General features: G+C 37.4%; 1 protein-coding gene across 1 annotated transcript in view; it reads left to right on the top strand.

Annotated features, from left to right (window-relative positions):
- The window catches only part of Snx16 (sorting nexin 16), a 96,936-nt gene that overhangs the window by 19,479 nt on the left and 54,485 nt on the right, over nucleotides 1-22,972 (top strand). Inside the window, exon 2 of the mRNA XM_081743446.1 lies at nucleotides 2,698-2,941. Coding sequence (XP_081599572.1) covers nucleotides 2,736-2,941 — 206 coding nt within the window. The 5' untranslated portion in view covers nucleotides 2,698-2,735. The remainder of the gene's footprint in view (nucleotides 1-2,697; nucleotides 2,942-22,972) is intronic.

The raw sequence follows: 22,972 nt of genomic DNA, 5'->3' as shown, positions 1-22,972 counted from the left end.
GCAATAGAAAATCCCGCCTCTTGTGAGGTGCGTTCTGTGATTAGTTTTTCTTTCTTTTCTTTTTTTTTTTTTTTTTTCAAAAAAAAAAAAAGCTAATTGAAATCCATCGCGATAAAGCGTCGGGAAAGTGTTGTTTATTCACGACACCGCACGTCCACACACCCGAGAGCTCTTTAACGGTTTTGGATGGGAAATTCGATCAGCCATCATACAGCCCGGATTTGGCGCCGAGCGACGACTACCACCTCGTCCCAGCTATGAAGACATGGCTCGCTACGCAACGCTTTAATACTGACGCCGAACTGGGCATTTATTCCGAAGTTGGGCGTCCGCTTTCGCCACGTTTTTTCGCTGTTATCTCCTTTGCACACTTTGTGCAATTTGTTATTAGGTTCATTAATCCGTGCTCTTCACAAACTTTTAAAAGAGTTTGCTCGTTATGAACGTATTTCTTCACAAATATTAAAACTGTTAGTTCATTGCCCTTGTACATTCGCCATGTTGATAACATAAATGCTCGTTTCTTTCCCACAATGCAACTGTTCGGTTATCTTGCGCCAAGTAGTTCTCTCCGCTCGCCGTATAGTCCCATGATTGTAACCTCTTATATATAACAAATAAACAAATTTTTCGAGACTCTTGTATATTATCAAGGACACAAACGATCAAATTATCCGTATCTTTCCTGTAAATTTTAAAAATTTTCCTGGAAACGGACGCCCAACTTTGGAACTTAACCCCCGAACTGCATGCCTTTGTAAGCCAGTGGTTGAAATCGCAGGCGACAGATTTCTAGCGCGACGATATTGAAAAACTTGTGCCACGGTATAAGTGTCTTAATATGCTTGGCGATTATGTGGGAAAATAACTTAAGAGTGTACCTTTGAAATGTATATAATACAATTTGGTTTGTTTATTTTGTTACTTTTTTATTTCAAAATGTGTGTTACTTTCGGTCATGTAAAAACACACAATCACCTAACAGTTTCAATACAATAACTGTCTTCATCAGACTTCCACTCGTTGTGGCTACTTGGGCGTAGATCACCTCTTATATACTTCCTGGAGATCAACTTTAAATTAGGCTCCGCCCCTTCGTTAAGAAGTAACACTTGTGTTATTGACTTTGACTTGTACAGCTGCGCACTTGTCCAATTAAAAATATACGTTTTTGCTGGATGCAATCTTGTCCTCTTAATTATCCTTGCTCCCTTGTTAATCTATTTTCTTTCTTTCTTCTTCTTTAAGTAGAATCTTCTCCCATTCTTTATTTATCGCGAATCCTGCATTTAATTCATCACCTTGTCTTGTGCCTTCATCATTTCCCTGGCTTCTTTTCATTTTCTCACCAATGTCCTGTTCTCTGCTTCTTTCCATGTTATCCTGTGGTTTGTCTCTTTCTGATGCTTATATATAGCGTTCGGGAAGTATATAAGAGGTGACCAACTCGCAAGTAGCCACAAGGAATGGAAGTTTGATGAAGACACAGTTATTGTGTTGAAACTGTGATTGTGTGTTTTATATATACTATCACAGGGCCTTGCTCAGTGTGTTGTGTTTAGTTTGGCAATAAAGAAACAAGCCTTGATAGAATAGTTACATTTTCTAATGTATAGTTTTTGAATGTGTAAGTACATTATAATTTTTCATGTACCCATATTGAAATTCTATAGTTCTAAGTAAATATAGTTACTTTATTCACATATTATTGGTGCTACGCCGAAGTTATTAATGTTCACATTTACTAGTTTTCACTTAAGTTCATTTTCAGAATTGATTTTCACTATTCTACTGTACGGCAAAGATATGCTTCTTTTACATCGAAATAGGTAAATGAATAATAAACTTCCATTTAAGAGCCTGACATACCAAATACAAAATTTACCATTTTTCTTTTACTTGTTTTTCATAAGTGAAAGGAGGTAATGAAATGCAACTTATCACAATCATAGATAATGTTATTCTACAACAGAAAGTATGAACCTGAAGAATTTTCAGTGTTGCCATCGATAGAAATTATAGTGTTGCTAGAATAACATTTCCCCAAAATCTGTCAAAGCAGCGACTAGAGGAACGAACGTAACTGCATTTGATTACGCATCATGTTGTCTTGAAATCCTGTGAAATGCTTTTTAAATAATAGTTGTATTTAGTTTGTAATAAACAAAATAGTTTCAACATACAGTTATTAAAATTAAATAATAATGCTATTTAAAAAATACTTCACAGGATACCAAAACAACACGATACGTAATCAAATGCAGTTGAGTTCGTTCCTCTAGTCGCTGCCTTAACTTAGATTTTGGGGGAATTGCTATTCTGGCAACACTGTAATTTCTATCGATAGCAACGCTGAAAATTCTTCAGGTTCATATTTTCTGTTGTAGAATAACATTTATCTATGATTGTGGTAAGTTACAATTTCATTATCTCCTTTCACTTCCGAATAAACAAGCAAAGGAAAAATGATAAATTCTATATTATTTTTAGTATGTCAGGCTCTTAACTAAAAAAAAAAAAAAAAATTATAGGGCTGCAAAACCTCTGTATTCTCAACACATTCATTTTGCAGTTTGGCAACTTGGGCGTAGCTCGGTTATATATAGTTCGCATATATAGCTCGATTATATATAGTTCACATATTAATGCTGTATACGTTTATTTATTTATTTATTTTTTGTTTATTTTTTAATTTAGACTTCGGAATGCCTTATTGAGACAATATTTCTCACGTAATGATGGAAACCGGAATTGATGCTTGTGTATCCGAGCTGACGACCGCCTTAAGTCGACTTCATACTCACAGTTCCATGGTGTCGAACATGAGAGGAATTGAAACAGCAGAAGAACCAGTTTGTGTAGTGCACGAAAACTCGTGCGGTAGAACGTCAGCTGATTCCCCGTGCGATTCTCAGGATTATCAATCTTCTAATTTATTCAAGTAATATTATTGTAATTTTTATTTGTTGTAGTATTTTTAAGTAGTTTAATCCAATGATTTCCAACCTCTTTTAACCGGTAGCTACTACTACCTACCGTGTCAGGCTCAATTGCCTAAAAATTGACTTTCATTTACTGTAATTAAAGGCTTCATATTAAAAATAAAATGTGTCGGATACAGTATAAACTCTGTGGAGCATAAAATTTATTTTTATATTCTAAAATGTAGAGAGACACCTGTTGGGAATCGCTGGTTTAATCTATACCTAAAATAGAATTTTCATATAAATTTAAGTGATACTAAAGCAGTGTAATAGTATAGAGGAAAATTTGTTTATGCATAGATAGTGTTTACGTAAAAAAAAAATAGTTGGTAAATCGTTTTGAGAACGCTAGGTTAGCACATTGGAATCATAATGAGTGTGGCCGCACACGAAGTATTTAATCGTTTAAATAATATGACGAGCAGAACTCGTGAGGTGTAGCTAGTCAACGAAAGTAATAGATTTTCCTGCTCAGAGATGTCTCTTGGATTTGTCTTGTAGAAGAGACGTGAGGGTTGGGGATTTTCCTTCTAAATATGCTGTCACGTACTTACAGCAGGGCATTTAAATCTGATTCCATTGGTTTAATACCTTAGCCACATTTGAATATAATAGATTTTGTCTTTCACAAAAAAATAAGGAAAAGTAAATACAATATTAAATTCCAATATTTTGTCAGCAGATGGCCAAGTATGTAGTGAATTGTAAGCTATTTCGTTAAAAAAAATGTTTTTTTTAATTCAATTTTACAGAGAATAGGCACCAGCCGTACTTCAAGGTACTCAATGTTATTCAGACTTTTTCCATTCTAATTGGTAAAAGTACTTGTATTAAAAAATGCCAAAAGTACTTGCCTCAATAATTCTCAAGGGCTGCAACCACTCATGATAGTCTGCTCCGTTACCAAGTGTCAATTATGAACGTACATATTTTTCACGTGATCTACATACAATCGAAAGTGGGCAGGTTTTGGTGAATATTTGGGTGGTTTTAAATCTTTATCTTTAAAACAACTGTAATGATTAGTTTCTAGATCGTACTGGTAGACTCGTGATTCATATCCTGTACTGATACTAGCCAGAAATGTCCGATCGTTGGCGTGTTTGCTCCAGTTCCCTTCTGATGGTAATGCTTGTGCCTTCCTTCGCGTGAATTTTGCTCGCTTCTGCTTTGGCCCCTGCTACGTTTCTGCTCTGACTCGGTTAGATGGCATTGATGCTTTTTAGTTGCCACCCAGTACAACTTCGTGCATGATGATTCTTATCGCGTACGTGCACTCAAGTCCTCCTAAAGTGAATCTGCACAGAGGAATGCAAGTTCACACCCCTCATCGACGGCTCCGGAGCCGGTTCTTCTATTACCAAGTGATTTAGGGGAGAAATTAAATAATACTCGGCACTTTATTTCTCAATATGAAGCAATTTCTTTCGAATACACTCCTCCCTAGCTTAATGCGTCGATATTCACTTCTGCTAATTTCGTATTTTCAGCTTCATTCGTCGACTTTCGTGCTATGTTATTGAACATCTTTCTTCCTTTCCATATTACTTTCGGCCCGACTTCCTTGCTCTTGTTTTACGTCTTGCAGTTCTTATTTCTAAAGGGAACGATTTCATCAGCGATACTAAGATCAGTCGGATGTTCCCCGTTTATATTTATCCCATTGTTCTCCTAGTTCATAGATCGAAACACTTATTCAAGTACGTTTGTAAAATGCTTGGGAGACGTAGTATCACCCCATCGCACTCCGTTTTCTATTGTTACACTCTTCGTACAGCCAAACTGTTGAATATTTGCGCTGGTTTTGCTTCTTCGAGACCACCCGACTTACCAATCTTTTATATCCGCCGAGGTTCTTCACTGAATCGAAAGCTTCTTCGTAGTCAATGAACACAGTACATAAAGGGAATCGCAGTCAGAGGATTTATAAGCCCATAATTGTGTGTCTTCTTTGTGGTCTTTCTTATGCAGCAATATGATCATGGCACCTATTTACTTCTTGGAGACTCGACATCGTCGAATAGATCTGGCACTAACATTTTTTCCGCTTCTTCGCATGCTGCCTGTAGCATGTCTAATGTAACTCATTCTTTCAAGGTGGCGTTTCCAGAAATTCAGATTCATCACTTGAATGTATCACTTGCTCTAGAAGAGTTGAATGTTCTTGAGTATTCACGACTTTTAGTGGTCGTGAAATTTTCTTATTTTCAGAGCTATGATCTGCATCCGTCCATTCCATAGGCTCTGCTTTGCCTTTCGAAGGCATTTTTGTCTTCTATTTATTTTACGTGGTTATTGCTAAATTTGCTTATATTTTCTATTTCTGTAAGGCATTTCCGTATTGTGCAAAGTTTTACATATCCTATTTTGAATGTTGTATTTCTAATCGTCATTTCTCTTCTTTTCCTTATCAAACGGTAAGTTTCTTTCGAGATTTTCTTCCTTTTGGCCGTAGCACATCTTATTTTTAGAGCTGTATCCTTCAGAATATTTGTAATATTCCCTCAAGCCGTATCCCTGTTAGCTTCTGTAATATCCAGTGGCGTATTTAGGGGGCGACTATCGGGCTCAGTTCCCTCCCTCCCCTCCTCTTAGCATTTTCTAAGAATTTCATTGAATTACCATTTTCTTATGCTCTTTGTTCAGAAATAAGACAGTATTTGTCAAATTTTATTCCATGTAAGAAGTGCGGTTTTTTTTTCTTTCATCCATTCTACTCTTTTGTTTCATTTTCTTAGTTGTTACTTTCTTTCGTTTCTGCTATCATACTTTATACTGTTGTTAGTTGTGATTGAAGTCGGCCGTCGTCAGTAACACCAAAACTAAGAGGAGTTAATAAGCGAAACTCGTCCACACCACACACCATCTTGCAAGGATAACAACGTATCAAGACTTCAGTAATTATAGCAAAGAAATATTTATATCGTTTAGTTATAAAGAAAGATAAATGTTTGAATTAAAGAAAATCAAGAGGGGCGGGTAGGGGGGGATAAGTATCCCTGGAAATTGCCTAGGTAGGGCAAGAGGATGCTTTCTTTTTCTTCTATGAATAGACTAAAAGCTTAGATTCACTGCTAATAATTTTTGTGTGTATCATATCACATAAGATTCACCAGTCTGCAATTCTTGCTATTAAGACTTCAATTTAAGCATAAATTGAAATATATTTAATTCTGAAACTCAGGTGGGCAATTGACCCCCTGCTTCTCCGTGTTGTGCATAGCACTCCTCGTAACAACATCCTAAATACGCCACTGGTAATATATATATATTCTTCTGAAGTGCCGGAAGACAGTTTTTCAGTTTGTAATTACCACCTCTTGATGAGTATGGGTAGTGATATTTTCGATTTGTGGATTCAATGTGAAAGAATATAAGTGACAGTGTATCACTCTGAAAAAAGTGAAGAGAAAAACATCTACCAAAATTGAATTTACCAAATTAATGGGTGAACGAGAATAAAAAAATAAAAAATAAAAATAGATTTTAATTTCGTAATAAACTGTGTACAAGCTGATTACTGAAGGATAATTTCGAATTATTGGAGTAATTAGTATGAGTAAACCTTAGATTGGTCCAATATTACCCAGTGAATTTAGCTCTTTAGATTATACTCAACTGTTTTGAAGCATATATACTAATGAAAGAAGGAAACAACCGGTTTTTCTACACACCAAATCCTCTATAGGTGCCAATTCTATAACACACAAAAAGTGAAAAAGTGTCAGACTCGACAGGGACTCGAACTTGGATCCTCCGACATTTCGTGCCGATGAGTTAAACACTACGCATCGGCACTGTATGTCGGAGGTCCTGGGTTCAAGTCCCGGTCCAGTCAGTCACTTTTTCACTCTTTGTGCGTTATTTTGAAGCAGTTCAAAATTATCAATATTCCAATCTACGATTAACTTTACGAAATAAAAATTAACAATCTTAAGCATCTTCTATATATTAAAATGTTTGTTTATATGTTTGTCCCCAATCCTTTGGACAATGAAATCTCGAAAACCACAACTGCTAGAAACGTGCCGTTTTCACTGGTCGATTCCAAATTTTGTGTACATTGTCCAGTTCTCATTCAAATTTTCAAAAACCGTGTCGTTATTGTTCTATTCAACATTTTATGGGCCGTTTTGAGCCCATAAGATTAACATTGTTGCAAACTGAAACTACGGTGTTAGGCAACCAGTAGAGAAGTTACGTATGGCGGATTGACGGATATTGCAGGCGCTTTGCTTAAATCTGAATGGCAAAAACTATTGTATGCTGGCAACTTCAAAGACCTCAAGAGACGCATTGAGGCGTACTCGGACGGATATGGATTTATTAGAAAATATTATTTCCACTTGATATCGTGTTCTTCTACAAATTTGCTGCAATCTCACTCCAACATCTATACATAGCAATTCACTTTCTTTGTGAGTCTCCTATTCTTTACTTGTGTGAGTAAGGAGACATGCACAGTGGGAAGGAGATTCATGGTCATAACAGACCAATGCGCTGAGTAAACAGCGCGGGTTCAACTAGTCTATATATTAAAATGCTAGGTTTATATGTTTGTCTCCAAAGAAAAGTTTATATGTTTGTCTCCAATCCTTTCGAGTTCTCGGAAACCGTAAGTGCTAGAAATGTGATGTTTTCACTGGTCGATTCCAAATGTTGTGCAGATTGTCCAATTCTAATTCAACAGTGTTGAACTTAAAAAAGAATCATATCCTACGAATTATATATTACAACAGGACATAGTTGTATACAGGGGTTGTATGTCTATCAGGCGTTTGTTTCATAGCCAATGAAAAGTGAAGGATAACCATTTCTCCAGTCTAAGATGGATCTTTATTGTTTGGAGTGTTTTGCCCAATCAACACCATAAATCACTGACCTTATAACTAATTGTGTATGTAATGTATTTGCTTATTACATACTGCACGCAAGAAGAAAGAAAACAGTGATCATAAATGAATTAAAAACATCAACCGGAAGTAGGCAAATGGTGCGAGATATTGAAAAATTAGTCGAGAAAATTCCCCCCTTTATGATATCCCTTGCCGATTTTTATCAAGATGTCTTTCACTCGTGTCTGTAAAGAGACATGCACAGATGTTGTGAGAAATGACAAGGAGATTCATCCTCATATGTGAATGATGCGCTGTGCAGAGAGCGCAGGTTCAGCTAGTTTTAAATTAAAACTTACATAATTACATTTAAAGTGTAGAGTGTAATGAAGTATAAAGAAAATTTACTATTAATGTAGCAGTTATTTCACCAGAAGGTGGAATATCTGTAAATTTAACAGACTTTACAACCAACTACATATGTCTATAGATGAAATTTAATATTCACCAAATTTTCTCCAGGAAATTATAAGAAGATAAAAGTATTACCAAATGACGCACAATGCAGCCAGGAGACCTTTCGTCCGATTCGACTTTTAATTCTACGGGTTAATATACTACGACCTTTCACACTTTTTATGTGGAATTTAACAGTAACGGGTAAGATCCCACAAATTAATTTCACAATTATTTAGCAAATCGGCAAGTTAAATTCACTTTAGAGTAGGAATTGCATTTACTATTTAAAACAAATGCACAATATACGGTTTATTGTAAGCACCAAACCTGCAACAACTTGTTATGTTCTGTTTCTCATTTCCATTAAAAACTACTATATATACCATCCCATAGCCAATCAGATTACTTTCAAAATATTTTATTAAATTTTAATTCACGCGATACACTAAATTTATGATCAATTTTGATTACCACTTATTTTTAGCTTCAATCTAATCAAAAGACCTTTTATGTCTAATTTCACAAATCACTTTCTTATTGAAATGCACTATTAGATTACACTTTCCGACAATTTACTTGTATCAAATTCTTCAAATATTTCACGGATTGATTCAATCACGATGCACTTCTTACTTAATGTAAAACACAATTTTAAACAATAACACTTCTTATTTAACACTACACGAAGGCATAAGATGTTCCCGCAGAACTATAAGCTTTTGATTTGCGGCACGTTTACCCAACTTGAATATATGTAAATCACCATGCTAGGCGTAGCTGCTGTCCATGATGCTCACTGCTCCTCATCGTGTTCCACACTGCTTACATCGAACACGGCAAGTAAACACGCCCTACGCTACAGCCATCTCTCGAACGGAAAAACACCGTTAACCGTTGACTGCCTATTGTACAAATTACTGAACCAGTCTTTCTCAAATTGAATTTATCAAGACAGATAAAAAAAATATTACGTTACATAATACAAACCATATACAGTTTTGTTCTTAATTTTCTTTCTTCCATTTCTATTCCTCTTCTATTTTTGAGCTCCTCCGTGGCTAAGCGGTTAGCGTACGCGCCTTTGGCGTGGGAGACCCGGGTTCGATTCCCGGCGGGAGCTCATGTGGTTCGGATTCCACGTTAATCAGTAGGTCCACGTCTCATATAGCCTCGCTGCTGAAAGGGACACTAAACTAAAATCAACTCAACTCCTCTTCTATTTTTCGTACAACAAAACAATTACTACAAATAATACACGATCAATATTTCAAACATTGAGCACAATTAATCGCAAATAGTGATTTTTTTCACTTTTTTCTAGTATTTTTGTGGTATACGTGCCACAAAACAACACCGCCCTGTTTAAAATTACAAATTTCATGACTTCACTATTTTAGAATTAATAAATATTTTGTTAACATCAATTAACAACTCGAAAATTGCTGTTGAATGTATCCACTCAATTTCTTTCCATTCCGAAATTAAACGCTTCCGTGGTGTCAAGAACGAACATTGTATCATGGGAAGAAGATGAACAGCTTCATTCCGTCAGTTTCCTCACAAGATTTAGCAGACAAATTTAGACTAGTAGGCTATTCCATGACTATTTTGTTTAGACTAGATTTTGACCAGATCAGACCCATGGGTCGTACATTCATATTAGGTACAACATCCAACATACAATATAAAGGTAACCAAAACAGTCCCTGCTATTGTTTACGTCCCATTAATCATGCACTCACAGAGAGGAAAGAAATGACATACGTGCCTGCCAAGCGATTGGAAGTTAGTTTGACCATCGACCTTCAGTAACACATTCACGTTGGGCACATACAGCAGTCATAGCTCGCCCAGTGACGAAGTATCGAAGCACCTTGTTTCGCGCGTGTTGTGTGAATTTAAAGCGAGCCTGTCAGCTGCCGTATCAAGTTGCCGCATATAGCAGGCAGTTGGGGAGAATGCCGTGGACGAATACACCGCCAGAAATTCCATTCCATTCGGGAGATGAGAGCCTTTCGGATGAATCTCGCAGTGGACAGCCACATGTGTTCGATGACGAGGCCCTGAAGGCAACCATCAAGGGAGACAGTGGTCTAACGTGTGATGAACTTGCAGAAAGATTCCGTATTTCCTCTGAAACAGTTAGATTGTACCTGCATGGGGTAGGGAAGTCATACAAGTTTAAGCAAGTGGGTACCCCACACATTGTTGGCAGCCTATATACTTTTGCTCACCCGGCACCTAAAAACACCCATCTTTGATCGCTTGCTGACTGGTGACGAAAAGTGGGTTCTCTATATGACACGCCCATGTGTACCAGACATTGGTTGTTGCTACGTAACTCTTTTCCTCACACCACCACCTCTGCACCCACGAAAGGCTATACTTTCTGTATGGTGGAATTGTCGGCAAGTGGTGCATTACGAGCTTCCTTCCACCTCGTCACACCATCACTGCTGATATCTACTCACCATACATTGCGGCAGAAGGAGCCAACATTGGTGAATTGCAACGGTGTGGAGTTCCTGCATGACAATGCCAAGTCACATTCAAAGAGGACCCGGAAGACCCTTCAGCAACTTGGCTGGGAGACATTGTGCCATATGCTATATTCACCGAACTTTGCACCAACAGATTACCACCTGTTTCATTCTCTTGACCACCTCCGTGGGAGATCTTTCGCAAGCGAGGGAGACCTACGGAATGCACTCACGGACTTCTTTGCATCCATGACCACCGAGTTTATCACCAGGGTATTGTGCAACTGCAGGAACGTTAGCGAAAGGCGTTGAATGTTGATGGAGATTCCAAAACCTACAGGTCGTACCGTCCACTGCATTGCTCTTTGTTTATGATTGCTCTAGAACGACAAGAACTTTCTTGGTTACCTTTTATGTACAGGGTGTTAATGAACTATACCGACGAACTGCAAAAGGTGGTTCCTTACATCAAAATAAGAAAAAAAGCTCATATTGACCTGTGGGAAAAAGTGCATTGTTTCAGAGCTAGGGCTGTTCAAAATAGCGGAAAACCTTAATTTCAACACGTTATTTTGAATTCGAGAAACCGCGGAGGGCCAGTTCATATGAGAGTAAAGGAAGTCATTCATACACAAAATGAATTCCGGTATTTGTTTGGTGCATCGAAGGAAGGTGGTGGCCTGGCCTTGGCCGAGTACGTGACCCTCTTCGAGCACTAGCCACCCACCTACGCTCGCTTCTGCTCTTCTGATACTCTGAATAGATTCGTAGAGTTTTTGGCTTTCGAAGGAAAAGTGGGCGGACAGGTAAGACATGCCATAATTCATTTGCTTTTCTTGTAATGGACTAACAAGTTCTAACATTAGCGTGAATGCTCACGTTATTGCAAGTACTTAATTAGAGTCTAGCCATGATAAGATCAGCTCTGACAACTCTCACGTGTGATCTAACGCAGTTCCCTTTGTAACAATACAATACAACAATATAATACAATACAGTACAACAAGGAGCATTTTTTGTGGGACAAGAATCACCTCCGTGTTACGAAAAAAATATTATTTAACAGCCTGACGAAAGTATCAGTCAAACAAACAGAAATTATTACGTTAAGTTTATAAAATCACAAAGAAAGCAATTGTTACTTCTAAACACATAATGTATTTTTTTTTTTTTTTTTTTAAATAATGAAAACTACTTACGGAATTACTTTCAATTGTAGACAGTTTAATACTGTTTACTGTTGAAATTCTACTTCGCAGTAGTCCATTAAAGCCTGTATATCAGAACCTCCGTATGTCTCTGAATTATCACTCATAGTTTCATCATCTGTTGCATCTTCTTCCCTGCTGTTATTACTGTCTTGCAACAGGATCACCAGTTCTTCTACAGTGTTTTCAAGTAAACGTTTCTCCTCCTAGGAGTTCAAAATTATTTCCCAAGTATGATCCACGAACTTTTTCCACTTTACTGGAGTAATTTCTTTAATCGCTTCCAATATTAAACCGCGAACATTTTGCGTGGTGAATGTCTTGTTGTTTTCCGCGACATAACTTTTCAGTTATGTCCTAAATGACTCAATTGCGTTGTAATGGCAATGATACGGGGACAATTTGATAACTTTTTGTCCTGCTGTCCTGGCTAATTCATCGATCTCAAAATGTTCTGTTATTTTTTTGTAGTGTCGAACTATCTGGAGTAATTCAGCTTTGTTCATTGAAGAATAAAATACAGGAATTCGATTTTCTTCAAGCCATTTTAACACCGTTTCTTTCCGTGTAGACGTGGTAGGCGCTTTATTTACCTTTGTATTACAGAGGTTGTTCAGCCTACGTTTGGCCGATTTCGTTCCTCCCCCCTCCCGGGTAGAATGGACTCACCCGACCTGGCTCGTGGCGTCCTGCATTGTTGTGCAGTGGCTTCCTGGGAACGGAGTTGTTTTTTCGCGCGGACGACAATAACGCACAAAACAGGACCATTGTCGTGAGTGTTGTGTTAAATTTGTTTCCAAATGTGTGGGTTTCCGCTCTCTGACCAAAATGCCGCCCAAACTAAGTCAGTTTTGGGAAGACTATGTTGCGACTCTTTATGACGCCCACTTTAGTGTTTCTGTCATTAGAAAACAGTGCAAGAAGAATGGTTGCAACATCTGTTTAAGTGGAATAAAAAATGTTATTAAAAAGTACAAGGGCAACGAAGTTGCCTAGGAAGCGGAAATGCACCAAGGCCACCACCACCATGCAGAGAAAACTTCGCAAAATGACATTGCAAGAAAATCTGCCAACACAAAGGTGTATGGTTAATCGTCTTGACGTGTCTTTGGGGACTGTGAGCCGGACGTTACACCATCAACTCAAGCTGGAAAAAGTCATGAAAGCTCGCGGCCATCTTCTCACGGATGCCCACCAAAAGAACGAAAGTGTAACGCCCGAAAGCTGTACGAACGACATCTGGCAAAACAAATGGGGATGTACGTCGTAACGCTCGATCAAGCATGGATTTTACCTTTCCGACTGCGGCAAACCGAGAGCCATCATGTACCGAGAGAAAGGCGCCAAGAACTTCAGAAGGTGGGTCTGTGTCTGTAAAAAATCCTTCCTAAAAGGGTTCATGATCGTTACTGGTTACTGTTACCGATGTAAACTGAAGATTTGTAGGGTGGCGAAGAACTGCAAAATAAATTCGCAGTATTTTCAGAAGCAGATCATGCGGCCGATCTACGAGCATGAGATTCCAACAATGTACCGAAATGACGCCAATCTAGTGCGCATTCACATGGACAAGGCCTCATCACATACCTCACGATCGTCCCTCGCATTCTACAGGGAGATGGAGGAGGCAAGTGGTATACAGGTGATATCTTTCAATGAGGTACCTGTTAAATCTCCAGATGCAAGTCCTATGGACTATTGTGGATTTGGATTGCTGAAGCGGGCTTTGGGAAAACGGCGTGTGACAACTATAGAAGGACTTTGGAAAGCTGTGCAAAGGGAATGGGACAAGATTCCCCTCCCAGTTCTTCAGAGAAGCCTATTACAGTGGAAATTACGCTGTCGGGCTATTGTTAGGAACCAAGGGAAACACATCGAGCACTTACGGACCTTGCGCCATGGATTCTTCTAAATTTTTAGGTAAGTCGAAATTGGCCAAATGTAGACTGAAAAACCTCTGCATTGTCCAAAACAATACTAGAGGAGGAATATTCGCGAGAAGGGAGTACTGAAACCATGACTTAATTTTTCGGATGTCATTTCCTCGTGATAGTCCACTGTGTTTCTCAACTGGAAAAGAATCATGTAATGTGGAACAAACCCATTTATTGACCCTGCATGTAAAAGAATGAGGCAATCACCTTTTCCTATTGAGGTTTTAGAAGTCTAACGAATTGAGTTGTCTGTCCAACCTCTAGACCTAGTGTGTTTTGCATTTACCCATGTTTCATCAACCCACATTATTTCCTCAACAGGAATACGAATTATTTCCCTTAGAAACCGAGCACGATGCGCCATTACGTCTTCCCTCTCAAGAAGAACAGTTCTTCCGGAAGATTTTTTTCCAAGTAAAGCCTAAGTTGTGCAAAATTTTGCTCAGACTACTTTTCCCTTTTTTGAACAACCCACTATCCTTCAAACTCACCAGAAGTTTTTTTCTTGTTGGGTATTCTTTCCTCATAATAATCGTGGATGTGACGCCAAATAGATTCTCTGTCAAAATCATTCAAATTTGTGACTGCACATGGCCTATTACGATTTTTTCGTGGGGTAGATAAAGTTTCCGTCAGTTCAGCGAGGTCTTTGGGACACTTCTCTTTTGTGATTCTTTTCACAGTTGCAGGGCTAATGTGTAAAGCTAATGCTACTCTTTCAATCACTTTATTCAATGGCAATAAAGGACTGTCGTTGTCACGTTCTTTTTCGAAATATTCCCTAAGATTAAACACAAATTCCCGTGCCTGACTTGTCATGGGCACCCCCTTTCCACACTTCTTACGCACTTCAGTCATTGTGTTCATAAACACAAACACACACACACATACATACACTAAGTTTATACGTTACGTCTTTATGAATAATACGAATACAAATTATGTTCCACAAGTAAATGGAAATAACGATTACACCACGATATTTACATCAATGCACTCAGATGATAGCAGAACTAAAAGTCAAAACAATCTGACAACAGAAAAACTTTCACAGTAATGAGTAGGCATAAATGCGACCACACTGTTCTGTTACCATGGAAACAACCTAGTGTTTCCATCTGTCTTTTTGTTGGTCTAAACCTTAAAATAAAAAAAATAAAAAGATAAAAATTAAAAAAAAAGATTCTACGAAAAGACAAACATAACTTTATGATATAGATATTAATGAAAGAGGAAACAATGGATTTTTAACACATCATATTTATAGATGTGTATTAATAATGTACAAAGTGAAAAAGTGACTGACTGGACAGGGACTCAAACCCGGAACCTTCGGCATGCCGTGCCGATGCGTTAACCACTACGCCACCCAGTCTGCTTCCCAGAACGCATCGGCACGGTATGCCGAAGGTCCCGGGTTCGAGTCCCTGTCCAGTCAGTCACTTTTTCACTCTTTGTACGTTATAGCTGGGCCATGTTCGTTGCTTTCCGACAGTCCTTATGAGAAGCTCATTATAACGGTCCCTGTAACATATCGACTATGTATATTTTTTTCGGATGTTAACAAATTTCCTACAAAGACCATTAGAAATTCTACAAATTTCAGCTTTACATTCCAAATCACGGTTCATTGCCCGTGAACTATAGAAGACCCATATACACACTCGCCTCTCTCCTCGCTTTCAATTCCACGAAAACCTAGTCCGTGCGACGACAGGGAGAAGGTGGACCGGTTGTTCCATGTATCCCTCCCCCCTTCTATTTCCGTAGCAATCTTGTCAAAAGGACAAAGTTGTATCAATAAGTGGAATATATATATATATATATGTATATATATTCATTACTATATATACATTCATTATGTATGTTTAACCAATATTTCCAGTACTTCTCACGGGTTCTCTTCGTCAGAGCTAAGGCTTAATATTATCCTCTATGCTCGTCTTAACATAATTTTGTTGTACCAATAGTGGTATAATTATACAGTATTGATACACAAAGTATATGCAAAATTTTTCATCATATTGTAATTTGTAAGTAAACTAACCCTAAATCAAATCTTATTCTAAAATTTTTAGTATCTAGTTGTGTAATATTCTGCATTGCATATGTTTTTATACACTATGGAAGTTGGAATCTTGAATGTAGAATGTTGCCTTATTAAACACTGTTGCCAATTGATGTATAAATTCAACCTTCAATTTTTATTCTCTGTATATCCTAAGTAATATAAAGGGTGTCTCAAAAAGAACGCCGCATTTAAAGCTACTATAAATCGAACTTATTTATTTGAAAGAAGCAAACACACCGTTCTTTTTAGGAGATGTTGAGGTTTAAACGTGAAACACAATATCGGGCATATTACCCCCCCCCCTTCCCCCTACTAGCCCTACATGCGATCACTTGGTCCATGAAATTAACCATCACCCGCTCACACATTTCCCCATCAACTTTGTCGAGGACACGTCGAATTTCTTGTTTAAGTTCCAACAGATTACGGGGTTTGTTCTGGTAGACTTGTGACGCGTACCCCCATAGGAAAAAGTTACAAGGTGTCAGGTCACAAGATCGAGGTGGGTAGGTTTGGTCTCCTCGTAACGAGATTAGTTTATCTGGGAACTTCTCACGCAGCAGAGCGATTGTGTCTCCTGAAGTGTGTCAACTTGCGCCGTCTTTTGGAACCATAAATTGTCGAAGTGTATTTGATCCAAACGGAGCCAAAGGAAAGCAGTGAGCATCGCACGATAACTAACTTCATTCACGGAGATAGCCCTTCCTTGTTCATCTTTAAAAAAGTAAGGACCGATTAAACCTTCATTCCAAGTTCCTTACCAAAGCGTAACTCACTGAGGATGCATGTCTTCTTCGTGAAGTACTTCTGGGTTCCTTGATCCGCATATTCAGCAATTATGCTTGTTCACAAAGCTGTTTAAGTGGAAGTGAGCTTCATCTGAGGAAATGATGCACTTTGTGAAACCATGGCGCTCTCGTTCCTTTTCCAGGATCTATTGCACAGATTGCTGTCGTTTTCCACGATCTGCCGGTTTAAGTTCCTGTGTTAACTGAATTCTGCATGGGTGTAAGTGCAGATCTTTTGTTAAGATTCTGTGCATTGTTGCTGGACACATGCACTTTTCTTGAGTACGACGGCGACATGATTTTCTCGGACTCACAGTAACAGAATCACGCACACATCAGTATTTGCCTCACTCCGGCCACTTCGAGGGCGTCCAGGGCTTTTGATGTCTACTGTTGAACCGGTTTGTTCAAATTTCTTGATCAACCTACGAACAGTGGATTCATTTGGTGCATTGTTGTGTCCCAAGTATCGTACGGAGCTTCCGAACAGTTTCCACGAAACTTTCACCATTCTTGTGAGTTTTCACAATCTGAGTTTCCTTACTGTATCTTTCCACAGACACTGACCTAGAAAAAAAAAGTAAGTATCAAAACGTAGCTTCAAAAAGATCACTGATAACAGAACATGCAGAACCAATGTTGCCAACAACAATAAGTGAAAACAACGGGGGTGCTAGGGGTCTCGGGTTCAAACCCTGCTCCCGCCAAGTGAACTTTGTGGTGGACAAACACCGTGTGCGTGGGTTTTTTCGGGGTTCTCCCACTTTCTTTATTCCACAATTTCATTCATCTCTCATCATCACCGTCTCCTTTAGCCTAACCGGCATAATCGTGGGACGTAAAACTCAAAAATTTCATTTCATTTGAAAACAACGGGCTTTTCAAATCCGGCGTTGTTTTTGAGGCACCCTTTATAATGAAATATTTACATTATTAATTTTTGTTTTTATGAATGTTGTTTGTAGTAATTGTATTACAGTCTTTTTCAAGATCTTCGTAGATGTTCAAAAGTAATGTTTTGTCCTAATATACGTTTAAATACGTTCCTTTCGATGTTATTAATGCCTTGATATATCACTCCTATGTTTTATACTGAAGGTTTTGTAGTTTGAAGATGTTCTGAAGCTGAAACTCCTTCAGGCTTATCAGAATAAGGTTTGATTTAGGGTTAACGCACTAGCAAATTATATTGAAAAAAATTGTATATATGTTTTTCACACCACTGTTTGTTACAACATAAATATGTGATACCAGCATAGATAGTCTTAAGCCCTTAGCCTTGATGAAGACTACATAAAAAGAAACATTATTTAGATTAGCTGTTATATTATTATAATTGTTCCGTACGCGCAATAATAAGATATAGATAAGTTTTCTCCCATTTATTCATTTGGCTGTAAAGTGAGTTTGCGGTACTCTCGACTATTACTGTGTCGTGACTTTGATACAACGTATGCATATGTCACGATACAATAAAATGCATGATGTTAACAAACATACGTCTTGATTAACGGGCATAATTTCGTAGCGGGGATATCACCCATTACATAATAGCGTCATTGGAATGAACAGCTTACGAAAGTACTCTTCTGACTGTTATATTGTGTCTCATTGTGCTGTGTATCATTAGATGGCAGCCGAATTGCATGTGAAACAAAATGGAGTTGGTCCCGTAGCAAGTAGCTTGTACGTTGTGGAAGTTGCAAAAGAAAATAATGTCGTGACAGTAAATGTTCTTTCAGACTGAAGTTTCATTTCAATCCATCAATCCAAATGTGAAGTATTACAATTAATTTCATTAGAGAGGATGCATGTGCAATCAGAGGAAATGACACTAAGATTGTTGGTCGTTTAAAGAGGAAGTAATGTAAATGTTACGCAAATTAGCCAGGATTTAAATATACGAAAATCTGCTATGTCTAATATCTTACTTATCGGTAAAAACTGTAACTAAGCCATAAATTGTGATGGATAGACCCTCGGAACGACTCTCTTTCTGTTGATATTTACTGACAGCTGAAGATGAGTAAACCTTGCTATTAAGAATAATTTTCAGTGAAGAGACGACATTCCATGTTGTCATAAGAGTGAAGTGATGGATTCTCAGAGTTTGAAGTAGCGAGAATTTACTGTCGCTATGGAGATAGGGTACTATCCAAATGTCAATAATCAGAATGCTCTGGGGGCCGCGGTGGCTCATTGCTAGTGCGTTTACCTGTGGTGCATGGGGTCCTTTGTTCGATCCCAGCTCGCGCCCAGTGAACTTTGTGGTGGACAAACACCGTGTGGTTTCGTTTTCTGAGGGTTCTTCCGTTTCCTCCCACTTCCTTTCTTTCACCATTTCATTCATTTCTCATCATCATCGTCTCCTTTAGCCTAGCTGGCATAGCCATGGTACGTAAAACTTAAAGATTTCATTACATGTCGTTTCTGAGTGCTCTGACTGTCCAAATGCCAATAGTTTCACTGCCATATTGAAATATTAAAAAATAAGAAAAAAAGATACAGCAAATGAGAACTTACAACGTACATGCTGTTATATGGCCTCTAAGATTTCAAACAAAATGTAAATTATTACTATATGAAACAGTATAAAATACCAAAATTTAAATTTGATTTAAATATATAATGCAATCCAAGAGACCAATTACATGAATATGAGAAAGATATATAAAAAAAGTTTCAGAATGTGAAAGGGGAAAAATGTAATTCATTAGTGAATAAAGAAATGGCAGAGGAAACAAATCAAATCCGGTTATATGAAATTAAAATATTTTATTATATTTGTTACACAAAGGGGCCGCAATGGCTCAGTGGTAGAGCGTTCAACTCTGGTGCATGGGATCCCTGGTTCGATTCTAGCTCGCGCCAAGTGAACTTTGTGGTGGACAAGCAGCGTAGGTTTCCTCGGGGTTCTCCCGTTTCCTCCCATTTTCTTCATTCCACCATTTCATTCATTTCTCATCATAACCGTCTCCTTTAGCCTAGCCGACATAATCGTGGGACGTAAAACTGAACGATTTTTTTCTTTGTCACATAAAAATGCACATCACGAATTGGTATTTAGTTGTGTCATGTTTTTGTTTCTGATGTAACACTATATTATGGCAAGATCTACGCCATTTCTGCTTTTGTAAAATTTTATGATCTATGAATATTAACGTAAGCGAAACTGTTCTTTTAAGCACTATACTAAAAAATACAACTGTATAAGTAAAGCTGCTATTTAATCTATTAATAATTTAGAATGAACTTTAACTCATAAGAACTATTACTTACTTCATATGCTCAGTAAATGCTCATTGTAGTGAATTTTTCAAGGTTCCATTTACTGTTTACTAAGCTGTTGAAGATGTTACCCCATTTTTTAAAGCAGTGTAAATAATTTTCAATAACGATTTTATCAAAAGTGAATTTGTAAAAGTATTCTTATTTGCTGTGCGATATATTATTTTATATATTTTCTATAGTAAAATATAAACAATGGAAGTCAATAAATAAAAATATTGTTAGCAGTGCAACAATACAATATTTCTTAACACTGGATTTATATTTGTAAATACATAGAAACTTAACTTTCTGCTAAAGAAACTACATTGCGTTGTCTAGAGCTTTTCATCAACATTATTGCTGTGCTTAAGAGTTTATAACAAAAATAAATATGTCTAACTTAGATCGTTTCCATCATGATATACTGCGTGGATTGCAAGAAATAGATTCGACCTACACCGAATGGAAAACTACATCGAACAGAGATAAGACTGTATCAAAGGCTTTGCCTCAGGAAATGCTTGAAGGATTTAAACATGCAAATGAACGTGTGTTTAACAAACTTAAAGAATTTCAGCAAGTACTAGATCTCTCAGATTTCGAAAAGTCAACAGATGACGAAAAGCTTAAAACCATAAATGAAGTTAGAGATCGTTGGCAAGACATTGGCAAGGATGTAGAAGAGGTAGACAAGAGATACAATGAGATGCTAAAATTGGGAGAACGTAATCAGAAGAAATCAAAAGATGTAAAAGAACAGAAAAAACTACGTCAACGGCAGAGAATTATTAAAGGGTCAGCTACACCGCTAGAAACAGTTGAAGAACTTAATTCAGGCGAAAGTAGCCAAGACGAGGAGAGCAAGGAATTTGATGAGATACTAGAACTGGAAAAGAAGAATCAAAAGATGTCAGAAAGCGAAAAAGAAGAAAATGAAACATATCAGAAGTTGAAAAGTCTAAAAGAAATACCTAAACAGGAGAAACTCGAGAAGCTTAATCCAGAAGAAAATTTTGAAGAGGGAGTTAGCAAGAAATTCGATGAGGTGCTAAAATTGAAAGATGGAGATCAAAAGATGTCAGAAGACGAAAAAGAACAAGAACTATGTCGGAAATGGAGGAAGGTCTGGAAGTTAGCTAAACAGCAGATAAAAGCCGAGAAGAAACCTAATCCAGATCAAACTAATGAAGATATTAAAAAGAGATTAGCTGAGGTGAAAGCGAGGTTTAACAGGGCACAGAAAACCCGTGGAAGTACAAGTGATTTAGAATCTTGAAATTGCAGATATTTCCAAGCATCGAGGCTGTATACAAACATCCACATTTGCAAATTTACTCATTTTAATTTTTCTTCGCTTATTAGGACAAATTTTAAAACATTGCCTATCAACATAATTCTCTAAAATGTCTAGTAAAAGAAAAGAAGATATTTAAAAAGGCCATTGGAGTATAATTGCTTTGCATAACATTTTTAAATAAGAATCGTAGCTACATAAATTTTCCTGTTCCTGTGGAGTCTGCTCTGTTATCTATGAACATTCAAAATACATTTTCTGCGGAATATTGATATGAAAAATTAACAAATGCCAATTTACGAGAGCAAATTAAATGTGTTTTTCTTGAATAAAAATGTATTTCTAATTACAGTCTCTTCGTAATTGTTCAGAAATATTTTAAAACTCAGTTTATATATATATATATATATATATATTTAAAAGGAGGTGTTAACAAAACGAAATGAAATCTTTGAGTTTTACGTCCCTCGGTTATGCCGGTTAGGCTAAAGGAGACGGTGATGATGAGAAATGAATGAAATGGTAGAATGAAGAAAGTGGGAGGGAACGGGAGAACCCGAGGAAACTCTCGCACACGGTGTTTGTCCACCACAAAGTTCGCTTGGCGGGATCTGGTATCGAACCCGGGACCCCACACACAGAGGTGAACGCTCTACCACTGAGCCACCGTGACCCGTAGATGTTAACAGGAGAATGCATATTTACACTAGAGCATCATAACCAGGGCCCGGATCTTGTTGACCTAAAATTTTCTAAAAAGTGACCTATAAAATGACACTAAAATTTCTCTAAAATGACCCTAAAATTCATAAAAATTGACCCTAAAATTTATTTTTTAAAATGTTTATTTCATTAAACTGCCATTTTTTGAATGTCTATTAGATTTTAATTACCATTTCTCACTCATTCTTAAAAGTTTTGTTTCAGTTAGTTGCAGTCTATTGATCAATCCATTGTACGGCATTGTACGTACTGAAAGCGTCAATTCACTCCCGAATTGAAACTATGAAGCATACTTAAAGAACAGATGTTCGCAAGTGTAGAATGTAAACATGAGAATAATAGATAAAAACCCCGTTTAAAATCTTTGTACGTCTTCTAATCCATTGTTACTTATTCACGTAATCACATCCTATGTGGTCAATGATCTAAAACCATCTGTTTGGCCATCGACCAACCCCTACCCCTAGTCAACCAGCTACAGCTTAGTGTTCATTAGCTTCTTAGGAATGCAGTTTTCCACCCCAATAATCAGGAACCAGGAAAAGAGATAACTTTGTATTTTTTAAATCCGTGAACAGTGCTCATTTTAAGATTTCCTTAAGTAGAAAAAAAAGACTAAAAAGACCATAAGTGACCTGAAAGTTACCTTAAAATATTAAAAAATGACCTGAAACTTCAAAACGGCAAAAAGTGACCAAAAGTTGACCCTAAAACAATATACTTTTAGAACCTTGAGTTGACGGATAACGTTTTTATTTGAAGTTGCCTTGTCCTATGCGTAACTTGACTTGTCAACAAGATCCGGGCCCTGATCATAACATTATTACCTTTCATTAGTTCAGTGAGCAGTCAGTGCATTAAACCATTTAAGCTTAATCATTCGAAGTTCGATATGATTTTATGTTTGAGAAAAAAGTAACTGAATA

This window comes from Thermobia domestica, chromosome 17 (assembly GCF_964235325.1).
Source record: "Thermobia domestica chromosome 17, izTheDome1.hap1.1, whole genome shotgun sequence".
Classification (NCBI taxonomy): Eukaryota; Metazoa; Arthropoda; class Insecta; order Zygentoma; family Lepismatidae; genus Thermobia; species Thermobia domestica.
Note: the sequence above shows the minus strand (reverse complement) of the source record. Positions and strands in the feature narration are given on the sequence as shown.